This window comes from Colletotrichum siamense (assembly GCF_013390195.1).
Source record: "Colletotrichum siamense strain Cg363 chromosome Unknown KSG_Cg363_contig02, whole genome shotgun sequence".
NCBI classification, from domain to species: domain Eukaryota; kingdom Fungi; phylum Ascomycota; class Sordariomycetes; order Glomerellales; family Glomerellaceae; genus Colletotrichum; species Colletotrichum siamense.
Genome location: NW_023501015.1, coordinates 2917073 through 2929471, shown reverse-complemented (window position 1 = coordinate 2929471; position 12399 = coordinate 2917073). Strand labels below are relative to the sequence as shown.

At 55.4% G+C, this 12399-nt stretch overlaps 4 protein-coding genes across 4 annotated transcripts; 1 reads left to right on the top strand and 3 right to left on the bottom strand.

The window, feature by feature from the left end:
- Positions 1 to 2195: 2195 nt before the first annotated feature.
- CGCS363_v002759 (uncharacterized protein) lies at positions 2196 to 2662 on the bottom strand (the record flags this gene model as incomplete). The annotated part of the gene is made up of 2 exons (XM_036634608.1): positions 2196 to 2318; positions 2519 to 2662. The coding sequence occupies 2 exons, from the start codon at positions 2660 to 2662 to the stop codon at positions 2196 to 2198; spliced, it is 267 nt and encodes an 88-aa protein (XP_036500655.1).
- A 2574-nt stretch (positions 2663 to 5236) lies between these two features.
- Positions 5237 to 6472, top strand: CGCS363_v002758 (putative serine-rich protein; the record flags this gene model as incomplete). The annotated part of the gene is made up of 1 exon (XM_036634607.1): positions 5237 to 6472. One exon carries the CDS (start codon positions 5237 to 5239, stop codon positions 6470 to 6472), a length of 1236 nt encoding a protein of 411 aa, XP_036500654.1.
- Positions 6473 to 7143: 671 nt separating this feature from the next.
- On the bottom strand, positions 7144 to 8947 carry pnbA-3 (Para-nitrobenzyl esterase; the record flags this gene model as incomplete). The annotated part of the gene is made up of 2 exons (XM_036634606.1): positions 7144 to 8283; positions 8348 to 8947. The coding sequence occupies 2 exons, from the start codon at positions 8945 to 8947 to the stop codon at positions 7144 to 7146; spliced, it is 1740 nt and encodes a 579-aa protein (XP_036500659.1).
- Positions 8948 to 9624: 677 nt separating this feature from the next.
- On the bottom strand, positions 9625 to 11923 carry CGCS363_v002756 (uncharacterized protein; the record flags this gene model as incomplete). The annotated part of the gene is made up of 3 exons (XM_036634605.1): positions 9625 to 11099; positions 11280 to 11366; positions 11419 to 11923. The coding sequence occupies 3 exons, from the start codon at positions 11921 to 11923 to the stop codon at positions 9625 to 9627; spliced, it is 2067 nt and encodes a 688-aa protein (XP_036500658.1).
- Positions 11924 to 12399: the final 476 nt, after the last annotated feature.

Here is a 12399-nt window from a genome sequence, read left to right as displayed (position 1 = left end):
TCAGTATCAAACACCCATCACGGCCCAACACCTCTCGCGATTCTACTGAACCCGAACCGGCGGCCACTATCATCGGCAGCGTATGTCGTCGGCGGCGAGTCCCTCCCAGGCGTTTTCGGCACCGATGACAGCAGGTTTGACTAGAAAGTTATTTTTAATTACCATCCGGACACTTGTCAGATGTTGTGGAGCGGCGTGGTTCTTGTTTGCGCCTAGCAGTCGACGGTGCACTCGGTGGCGTTTCTACTGGCGAGGAGCGCGGGCCGCAGCCAATGGGAAGCTGTCGGTACGAAGCTGGGATGAGTTTTGGATTTTCAAAGGAGGGCGCAGCCATGCGTGTGTGTGTATGTGTGTATGTGTGAGGCGGCCGGGAAAACGAGCTTGGGCTCGGTAACTTAGCTTAAGAGTAAGCTAGTTTCGGGACGACGCCGTTGGACAAAGATTTCCCATTAGTGAGGAGAGAGGGGACCAACAGCTTATCTCTGTCTCTTTCGAGACTGAAGAGGCAAGCTTGAGGCGTACGCGTGTGCGGAGTTCCACGCTGCTGAAGAACTTCTGGATTGATATCTGCGGCAAAGCTGCGCGTGGGCGAATCTAGCATGTTAGCTTACCGGCGCCCACCTGCTCTGCTTCTTCCTGATTCATGTGACGTTGCCAGACCAATCTTTGCATGGTGCCAGCCGTATGCTTCTGAATAGAGGATGAGACCAATCAAAGGAGGGAATGCTTCAAAGTTTCCAACATAAAAAAGGTTCAGGATCACGTAAGCGTAGTCGGTTGACATGCCGCATTGTCCAACTACAACGACGCTGGAACTGTAATGCGGGCACCGCATGGCCGCCGTCATCTCCTGGAGCGAAAGACCGGGTAGTGCAGGAGCGATTGAGTTCTGGGCTGTATGGTCTAGGACAGATGCCCATGTTGAGTCTTGTTTGCAAAAGATGGGATGATGCAATGAAAGCAAATTGGCTGCTGCTTGTTTGAGAGGTTTCCATGGATAGGTTGAGGCGAAATGGCAAGGGGATCTGGTCAGTGCCCCGAGGCTGTGGAGGGGTTTACAGGAGACATGACGTTTTGCCTGGTGGGCTGGTGGTGTTGATCCCTTGCTTGAAAAAGGAGATGCCGACGGGACAATATACTCAACTTGATGTTATTGCAGTTATCCCTCCTCAGATCTTGACACGTCGGGGCAATCCTGGCCGCTGTCTCTGGCCGAGATTTGCCAACTCCAGACGTCATCTGGGGGGTCAAGGGTATATGTGCCAACGCAGTGGTAATAACGGAGAACTGACACTACTGATGGCCTCAACAACGCGGTTGTCTGCGAATGAACTGTCAGCTTACAGGAAAGAAAACAGCGTATAGGTCAGGTGAGGCAGTTCGAAAGACCATCTATCCGTAGGTTGCAAGCCGCATGTAAGCAATGCTACGAAATCTGATGGTTGATACGGGCCGCATGCAGATATGAGGTCTAAATGATCGGCCTTCGGATGTCAAGTGCGGACGGTAGGCAGTCCAGCAGATGTGACCCCGATCTCGAAAGCGGCGGCCCCTCAATACGGGACTTGGGGGCTTGAATAAGCTGTCGGATGTAAACCAAGGTTACACCAATAACGTCGACAGCGGATAACGGAGCAGCGGTGAGTCGCCAATTCGCCTGGCGGCTCTGAAAGTTGGCTGGCTCCAAAAATTTGCGCCAACAAGACCCTGTTACTGTCTGCGGTCTCGACTTCCAGAACGCAGAACACAATGTGGGTTTCTTGAACCGAGGAGGTCTGCCGGTGCGGCTGCCGATCATTCACAGAATCGGTTTTGTTGCCGTGTTGCTTGGCTGTCCTATTCCCTCCTTGTCCGCCTTCGCGCTTGGATGGGCGCAACCTCTGCGCTTGGTCAAGCGGGTCACCTCCTGCCGATCTGACCAGAGAAGCGTGGGCTTGACGCCATATCGTTACCATGGTCGATCGGCGGGATCGTACGTACGGACACAAGCGATCAGTTGTATCCACGCTGCCTTGGCTGCACACGAACAGGCACGCGCTGGAGATCAGCAGCCTTTTTTTGTGCCAACAGGATACGAAGCGGTCCACAAGCAAAAGCCCACTGTGAGGCAAATCGGCTAGTTTTAGCAATAATTGGCGCCGCTGAAATGTCGACGTGGGGACAGCTACGGGCGGCAAAATAAACACCGGGAAGGGTTATTTGTGTATGTGCACAGTAACAGTATTGCCTGGGCTGCGAGTAATGAAGAAGAGATTGAGAGTCAAAGGCTGGACTCTAGGAATCAGGACGCGTTGTTGGCAATTGCTCGTCATTCCTGACAGGGCGTCAGTTCGACTTCTTCCTCCACCCACGGAACGAGGAAAGAGAACAAGACCCGAGGAAACGGAAAGCAGCGGGTGGATGAATGGCCCGACGAACAGTGGACATGGCCGGGAACAATGATGACGGGTACTGGGCTGGGCTAGGCTGTTGGCCCCGGCATCCGGCGTGGTTTGCCAGGAGGAGGCCTGCAACTTACCCAGCTTAGGTTGGTAGGTCGGACGACGAGGAGAAATTGGGCCAGGCCGGCGCAAGTCGCAGTCACTCTGGATACGAGCAGAGCGGACAGACCATCTGGTGTCCCCGGCGCGGCGTAGCGAAGCAAATCGCGAATCCCAATCATGAGCTCAATTTGCTGTTCGAGGGCTCCAAAAGGAGCGAGATCCGTGCATTGCGGTCGGGTGCTGTGCAGTGCTGTACCGTGCTGTTGGAGGACGGACTCAGGGCAGTCCAACTCTTAACGGAGTCCGGGGATGGCTTCCAGGGTGCTTCTTCGTCTGGTCTTTCTGTCCCCCAAGTGAAACCTTACCATCGTGCTTTGCCTTCCTCGCTTGCGTACTCGCCTGGCGTGTCGCGTTTGAGAAGTCGTGTCGTGCATTTCCAAACTTATTGATTTGTCTCCCGTTTCTCGTTGTCGGCCGACATGTGTGGCAAGGTCTGGAACGCGCAGCACGTTGTGAGCGACTGTCAAGGGCGGCGGGACGGGACTCGAGTCGAGACGAGTCAAGCCGCAAGTGCTTGTCAGGTATTCGTAAACGCAGAGGAGGCGGGCGCCAACGGGCATTCAACTAGATGACATTCAGGACTGAACATTCCCGGGATTTTAATGACGGACAACCGCTTGCCGTGGCCTAGTGAAGGGACCAAGTCCAGGTGCATTCCCTTCGCGCGTCTAAGCACTTTAGGCTTTTGTGCTGGCCAGGGTACAGAGTACCTCGGGGACTTTGTGGTGCAGGGCAGCCAAAGAAGGCAGTGGTTGCAGCGATTCGCAATTTCGACGGGCATGCGCCGCACTTTCTGCGAGATGACAGAGACATCGGGATATGATATTGGCGGCAGGTCTCGAGACTCGAGTGTTCGTTTTGGTCAAGAGACAAACATGATGGTTCTGAAAGAGGTCAAACTTGTTCAAGAGCGTTGAGGGAGGGAGGAAAGGGCTCAGTCGAGTACCTCACCTGGGCTACTTACCTAGAATGAAGTAGGTATCCGCTGTAAGGTGCCGTGCCCGAGCTGCAGATCGGACAAGTCGATATGGGTCGCTTGCCAGGCACGCCGGCGACATGACTGCAGAAGGTGACCTCATGCTGTAACCTGCCGTTGGAATCATCGCCCGTTGCTGCTGAGCCACTGGCACCCCAAACGGCTGACAATGGGATAGCAGGGGACAGGATAGAACAGGATGGGATGGATGGGACGGGGTCCGCAAGGTAAGATGGGATGGGATGAGATGCCTACCTACCTGACCTACCTTACCTATGTTAGGTACTTGCCCAGGCAAGATGGCTGGCTGGGTTGTGCTGGGCTGTGGAAGCAGAAGGGAAGCCAATGTAGCTGTGCCTGCGCGTCTACCTCTGCGTCCGCATTTGCAATTGCTTCGGATTCCATGTGCGTTTGAGTGCAATGCGAGGACGATGGTGTGGTGTGGTGTGGTGTGGTTTGGTATGGTGCCTGCAGTGCAGTGCAATTGCAGTAGTAGGCAGTAGTAGCTACCTTACCTACCTCGTTGCCCGTGTTCACTGCCCGTTCCTGTACACGGAAGGGCGAGGGACGGATGGGCAGCTCCACCTGCGATCTCACTTGCTCAAAACATACATATTCCCGGCTTCCTGTCCTGCTCCTTCGGAGCGTTCCTCCCTCTCCCTCCTCCTCCCTTTCGCTGCTTTTCCCCTCCCGTGTCCCTTCCCGCCTCCGTCAACCCCTGCCCTTGCCCTTCCAATCGGCGGCAGCAGGAGCAGCAGCAGCAGCAGCAGTAACAAGTTAGTCGACACGCTTCCAAGAAATCCACGACCTGCTACGAATAATTCGACAGTCCTTCCACCCACCCGTTCTATTACATCCTCCCTTTCCCCTCCTTCCCGACTGCTCCTCATATCCCCTCGCTTTCTTCTTCCCTCGTAATTGTCTAATCCGTTTCTTCTTCTTCTTTTTTTTGGGGGGTCTTTTACTCCCGTCCAATTGATCACTCCTTGCGTCACCGCGATCGACAAGTCGCAACCTCCGCGGCGCTTGCTGCTTCGCCCAACTCGACTTCGGCCCTGCCAACCGCCCGACCTTTTCCGCCGACCCGCGCAGTAGTATCTGGGCTACGCGCAGCCGAACCGTCTGCACTTGGTCGCTTTCGCAGGCACCGCCTGAACCTGACTCAGCCACCCGCGCCAATTATCGCCCGTTCGTCTTGTCTGAGCAGACGGCGACTCAAACGCGAAACATCTCCCTTTTTCTTCCCCTTCCCGCACGAACTCCAAACAATTGACAACCTGCCGCACCGTGCCACTTGCGAATCAGGCCCTTCGTTGCCGCCTGTTCCACGTGCGTGTCGCCAACTTTCTTCTCAGCGGTCTCATTGAGCCCTATCGTTGGCCGCCCGCCGATTGAAGCCGATTGAAATCGACAGCGCGCTGTTTCTAGTCGCCTGCGCGTTGAAACACACCGTACTCGGCCCTGCAGTCTGCACTTTGCGCCAACCATGTATTGGGGGTGAGTTGTCCAACTTTTGTGCTTCCTCTCCATTTTGCCGAGCCAACTACGGCACCTTTGCAGATCGCCAGCTCGCGGAGGGATCCTGCAGCCGTGGCACCCAACTGCCATTCTGTACTTGAAATCTGCACCCCGTCTTCCCGCGGCTTCAATTCGCATCATCTCTCCTACTCGTGCACTTGGCGATGCGACCTCGCCACTTCCTAGAACCATCACTAACATGTCGTTTCCCAGTCGGTTTCCGCACCTCTTCTTGAGGCAGGAATCATCTTCCAATGGGACCGTAGCTGCCACCACGCCTGCTGCAACGACTCCTCAAACGACTCAGCAGCAAACCACACCTGCTGCGGCGACAACAACCCCTGCCGCTGAGACCACCACAGCTGCTCCTACAACGCTGATTACCACAACTGCACCTGCGGCTACATCTCAAGTTCAGACAACAACGCAGCAACAGGTTCCGACGACCACGACACAGCAGACCACCCCGCAGACAACCACGGCCGCTGCTGAAACCACACAGCCAGCAACATCGGTTGTCGCAACTACTGTTGTGATTACCCCAACTGTACCCGGGGGCCAGACCAGCACAGTCATCCAAATTATTACACAGACCGAGGCTGCCAACCCCTCCAAGACGACCGGGAGCACCTCTGCATCTGCCTCTTCAACGAACGGCGCTTCCAACTCCGGCAGCGATTCGAAAGGCGGTCTCACCGATGGAGGTAAAATCGCTGTCGCTGTGGTTGTTCCCATCGCAGCTGTGGCGCTGCTCATTTTGGCCGGTATTTACTTTTGGCGCAAGAGGAAGCAGCGCAAGCATGCCGAGGAGGAACGCCGGAAGGAGGTTGAAGATTACGCCTACAACCCTAACGCGGACCCCACGATCCCATCTCTTGGTGATGGCGGCTCTTATGAGATGAAAGAGGATGGTTCTGCTGGATACCGCGGATGGGGCACCACCACTCTGGCCGGATCCACCGGACGCAAGGCATCTACGACCATGTCTGGAGGCAACACAGGTGCGGCTCACTCGGACACAACATCACCAACTCGCGGCACTGACACCCGTTCAGGAGAGCCTCTGATCAACGACGGCTCATACTCACCCGACGGCGAGATTCTTGGCGCCATGGGCCCTTCGGCCGCTCTGAATCGTGGACCTGGCGTCCAGCGTGGCCCATCAAACGCATCGTCCTCCTACAGTGCTGGCAACCGCTCCGATACGTCTGATGGTGGCATCGGCATGGCCTACACCGGAGGAGGAGGAGGCAATGCCTACTACGATCAGTATGGCAACAATCCTTACTCCGATAACCCGTACGGCGATCAGCGACCCACCGAGCTTCCCGGCCAACCCGTAATCCGTGACAACCCGGCTCGTCGTAACACCAGGATCGAAAACCCCTCTCACTACCCACAACAACAAAATGCGGGCATCTCGCAGAACTTTTGAAATCTAGCGAGTCACGCTAAAACTTTGTTGATAACCAGTCTGCTGGGGTTTTGTTCTGAAGATACCCACCGTCCCCACCAGGCAAACGATGCCCAAGTCGGGAAGTTAAAACGGCGTTACGGAATCACGGAAATCATGGCATGCGACAGCACCTTTGCTGCTCAGAGAACTACACTATTAATATCGGCCATCTCCGCTGCCATTTGCCTGCCATCTACAGCTTGCACCATATCGCTTGCACGGAGCTTATAATCACTCATTCGACGCACATGATTCATTTCTTCATATACATACACCAGTTGGGGTTGTTCCGGTCAAATCCTCCACGGTCGCAGCCATGTTGCTTCAATTTAATCGGTGTACATAGAGAGAATGAAGGCACACAGGCTCTATGACTTGTTGCTCACAGAGAAGCACGTGTTGCCTGTTTTGAATGCAAGGCATTGTCCCGCAGCAAAAGTTTCTGAAGTATCGGTTTAAAATGGATGTTGGGTCAACCCAGATATATCGTATGGGCAATTAGTTTTCTAGATATGTATGAAATGATGTTCCTTTGTCAAGTCTGAACAATTCTGTCGTAGACTTGCATGACATTTCGTGGATGCAACATGTCTTAATGTCATGAGTACCTGTTCCTCTTAATGGGTGTCGCTCTAGGTAGACCATTACAATCATGTCCCGTCCTCACCGGCAAGCCCCATGCCCTCGCTCAACCCAACACGATCCCACCAGAATCGGAATTGCCGCACTTCCGCCTCTGTCAACGCCCTCACCCGTGCGACAGTACCATGCCTTCGCTGCCCACGACGGCCCATGAACTCATCATTCCCCTCCCCAAAGACGACAATCTTCCCTCTCACCTCATCTTCATCATCCTTGGGAACGTGATCGTCCGCGCCTCCCGGTGAATCACCGAACGGGGACACAAACCTCGGCCAGGTGATACCGCTCGAGTTGACCAATTCGTTGGGCCCTTCCTCGGAATCCTTGCTGGTGACGAAAGACGACCAGAATCCGTGCATGGCCTCGCTCGTGGCCCACAACCCGGGCGTCCGGTGCGGCGAGAGTATGTCACTGTCGCGAGTGGCGGCGGGGACGTGGTCTCCGTGGTTCGCGGCGCCGAGGTCCGCGTGCGCGGCGTATTCATACACCCACACCGGCCCGCCCTTGCGGGACGCAAAGTGGGCTGAATGGATCAGCGGCGCAATATAGCCGTAGTGGCCGTATGCGTGCGCCAGGCGGCGGAACTGGGCGCCGTGGCCGGGCGTTGGCGGGGGTGGGTAGCTTGAGGCGGGAGGGTAGAGGGAGTCCAGTGTCTCCAAGTCGGAGTGCGTCAAGGAGGGTATCAGGGCGGCGAAGAAGTCTTTCAGGGAGGTGGGAGACGATGCGGACGCCGGGACGAAGGTTGTGCCTTCGGAGGAGTTGAAGCCTGTAATGAGAGGTGGAGGCGAGGGAAGGTCCGGAGACAGTGTCGCCCATGTACGGATGGGCATGCCTGGGATGATTGCGGTCTCGGTGTCTACGTTGCCGTCGATGGATGGCTGAAAGGGCCATTGGACCGACGGCGCGTTTTCCGTCCAAACGGCCACTGAAGCTTGGAGGAGCTTTGGCAGCGGTAGGGAGCGGAGGGCGGGGAGGATTTGGTCTTTTGGGAGATGAGAGAGGGAGGCGTATGACAGAAATTGCGCAAACTGGGCTTCGTGGCGAGGATGCGTTGCTGCGAGAACGGAGCGGGCTGTTGCCGCGCCTGATTCCATAATCGCGCGGCGGAAGAGCTTACGCGAGGGTGTCGAGAGGAGGTGATGGCCAAGCTGGGGGTGTCAGTGAAGCCTTCTAGGTGTGAGATTGCGAAGAGATGAACGAGGGGTGGCGTACTGAATGTGCGCCGGCACTGAAGCCCATCACCGTGACATCTTCTGCGTCGCCCCCGAACTGAGCGATGTTCTGGTGGACCCAATCCAGGAGGGACCTCTGATCATGGAGCCCCAGATTGGAGATGCCCTCGTTCGCTGCGATGCCACACGGCAGAAAGCCAAGCGGTCCAAGACGGTAGTTGAAGCTCACAGCGACGATGTCCTTCTTGGCGAAGGCCACGAAAGCACCGAGATTCCTGTCTGCTCCTCGTCCAAAGTTGAAGGCCCCGCCGTGGACATAGACCAACACCGGGACCTTCTTCGTGATCTCTCCCGAACCTTCTGAGTAGGGCCGAAAGACGTTTGTGCTTAGACAAGCCTCACGAGAAGGGACAGAAGGGTCTGCCGTTGGACAGGCGGGGCCGTATTCGGAAGCGTCAAAGGTCTCCGAGGATGCCGGCGGGTGCGATGCGCGTTGGAGGCGTTGGGCCTCCGCGTAGGGGATGCCAAGAAAGGCCTCTATTTCACGCGGAAAGTCCTCATCATCGACTATCTTTCCAGTGTATATGCCCTGGGTTAGGCGGACGGTAGGCCGTCGGCCTTCAAAACTTCTCATGATCATGGCGGAGCAAAAGGAATACGATGCCCCTGCTCGTATGTATAACGAATTGCGGTGATGTAGACTGTCTCACAATTCGTAAGCGTCGTTCGAATCAGGTATTTGATCGATATTTTGTTGTATTGAAGGATCCAGGTACGTCTCCCTCACAAAGCTTGTGGGAATTTGAAACCAGGCGACAAGAGGACCGAGACCAAGTTTGCGGGATGTCGTTGGCGGGCTCCGCTATCACCCGGCGCTAGTCCGACCGAGCGGCTCTGTCCGTTTTCCCCCCCGGTACGGCACGCCGGAACCGCCTGGTCAGCCAAGCGAGCTGGGCGGTCCCAGCCGCAAAATTTCTGTTGTGGCTGAAACTCGGGGGGAGACACGTGCCAGCTGGCTGTATCATATTTACAGGAGATCTCATTAACAGCAAACCGGACTGCCGAACGGTTGAAGTTGAAACAAAGTTTGAGACTGGGCGACTGGTATTGTTGCTTTGTTTGACAGCTCTCACCAATGTTCTTTGCCTCATCATACTCGCTAGTGTTCTCAGAGCCGCTATGATAGGCCACTGGCTACACACGTTGGAAATTGACATGAGGTGGTAACAGGTTCTCTTACACGGTAGGCTTTAAAACTACAGACCTTTCTGACTCCAAAAACTCCACACAATCCAATGCCACAAAACCCAACACGGGCTAAACCGCTTGACGGGCCGCCGCATTAGCTGCTGCCAGCTGCTTGCGTCGCTGCTTCTCAGCCCACTCTCTGCTCGCTTGTCTGGAGCGCTCGGCGGCCTGCTCGCGAGCAAGCTTGGCATTGAGTTCACGTTCACGACGTTCCCGCTCCTTATCCTCAAGGTAACCGTTGTCCCGCTCAAAAACCTCCCTGCCCTTCATCTTTTGCTGCTCCAAGTCCTCAGCAGATAGCGTGCTACGCTTGCCCATGCTGGTAGTAGAAGTAGAAGTACCACGGCTGATTTGGGAAGTGACGGTAGCTTGGGACAGGCCTCTGCCTCGAGCCTGTGGGGATCTGTTTGATGTGGTCCTTGTAACTGGCGTTCGCGGAGTCATAATAATCGATGAGCGCTTGGAAGGGCTTTGCTCAACCTGGGCTGCCTCGCTCGACTCAGAGGCTTTGCCCTGGCGAGCACGACTAGTAGCAGTCTCGCGGGGGTACGAAGCTGAATTCAGTTTCGCCCTGATAGGACGCGCCTTGAACTCGCGACGCTTGCGCTCGTCCTCCTCCTGTTGTCTGAGCCTGGCTTCACGATCCTCCCTCTTGCGCTTGGAGATTGCCTCTCCCGGAAGCTCAAACGTGGGTCGAGTCAGTGCTTTAGTTGATCTCCTTCTTTGAGGCGCTGCTGCCGCTGCGGCTGCAGCCTTGTCCTGTGCTTGCTGCGCTTGACGGGCTTCGCGCTGCTCCTTTAGACGCCTAGCGACGGCCTCTCCCGGCAGCTCAAACGATGGCTTTGTTGGGGGCTTGGTGGATTTGATTGGTGGCAGCAAGCTCGTTGGCCGAGAAACAGAAGATCGGGTCGGAGTTGCTTTGGCCGGAGACCCCGTAGCTCTCTTGTCGTCAACGATTGAGACAGACTTTCTCTGATTTGGGCGGGGTTTAGAGGTCACAGGTTTTGGCCCGGCACTGCTTGGGCCATGATTCAGTAAGGAGCCGTTGCACCGGATGGCGGAATTGTTCAACGCAAGCGACCCATCGTTTGCTGCTTGGTGTCGCCGGGTTTTGCTAGGTGGTGTGATGGCAGCATCGACAAGCTCCAATTGCTCTTCGAGTCTATCAATGGCTTCTAAGGAGTCCTCTATGCGCGACTGCGAACTTGCAGAAGTCGATCGTGAGGGCGTACGCGGAGCCTGAAAACTGCTGTCGTCTGTAGATACGGAAATGACTCTGTCCTTTGAATGCTCAAGTACATCAATTGAGGACTCCTTCCTGTTTTCAGTTGCCTTGGCTGAAGGATCCATCTGGTTCGGCCGGGTCTGTTCAACAATGGTGACCGTGATACCTGACTGCGATGTCTTGTTCAATGCGGTGTCGTTCCCCACAGGCGTCGAAGAAAGAAGTCGAATGACGGGCTCGGCAATGGCCATGGCTTCTTCCACCTCTGAGTGTCGATGTGCGGGCTGTGACACGATTTCCTCACGCCCTAAAGGAGTGGCTAGAATTCGGTAGGTATTAGTCGGTTTGCCCTGACTGCAGACATGAGAGGTCGAGCCTTGGTTCTGCGCCAAAACATTGCAGCCGAAGCTCTGCGATTCATCCTGAACCCGACTGGGCGGACCAATTCGCGAGACTGGGCCGTCTAGGCCAGGAACCGAAAGTACGTAGTCATACTGACCTGCCTTGTGTCGTGCGATACTCGACTGAGTATGTAAATCAATACTCAGCGGCCGTTGGTGATCAGGAATGTTAAGGACAGAAAAGACTACGGCGGTTAGGATCGATGGTACATGAGGAAAAGCACAAAATGAGCAAACCTTCAGAGGGGACGCTGGCTTCAAATGAGTCCTGTGCCTGGCTAGCAGACGCCGTTAATGCGTTTGTTTCAGCCAACGAGGGGACACCCTCGATCACTCGAGGCGGCTGTGCAGGGATTGGTCCTTGCGCGTAAATGGTCTCAGCTGGGCAATTGTCGCAGTCTTCGGCTTCTTCCTTGACAACCTCGAGGAGTGGGAAGATCTCGGTGTCGACACTGTGAACAGACAATCGAGTTGGACGGCTGTGGGAAATGGGAAGTAATGATCTGTCGCCGCGATTCTTTTTAGGGCTATAAATATGCAGCTCCTTAAGTTTGTCGGTCAAGTGGTCAATGAAGTCGTGGGGGCTTCTCTCAGTATTAGTGTCATGTCTGTCAAGGAGAGCAATGTTTGCGTCTGTTGAAGCATGTTGCTTGGAAATATCCGTGGTGGCTGTGTCGTCTTCAACGACGACGAACTCGTGGGCGTGGGCCCGGGCCCTGGATCGAGGTGCACCGCGAGCCATCGTGCCAGCAGCCAGACCAATCTCCGGATCCGACCTGAACGTGGCAGGGAGCTGCCAACCCAGGCAATTGGACGGGCAAGGGAATGGCGACTTTGGGGACCAGTTGGCTATCTGGAATTCGCAGGCAATCTCGCTTCGGGACAGCCGGGGTGCGTGTAATATTGGCGGGGTTATTTGGCCTTGTGAACTTGGGACAGCGTAAGGCGGAGGGGATGTCGATGAAGTGTTCGGGATTATCAGCTGGAAGAGAGGATGGAAAAACCAAGACAATGCGTATTTGGGCGTATACCTTTAGCTGAGTTTGATGGGAAACCAAGATGAGAGGGGGTTGACGCCGGGAGAAACTGAAGAAGTCTGGGGTCACGGCTGGGAGGGACAAATAAACACAGGCAATGATCAATGGCCAAGAAGTCGGCGGAAATTGTAATCAATACTGCACTTTCCTCTTCTACCTAACCGTCAGTTCCCATCACACC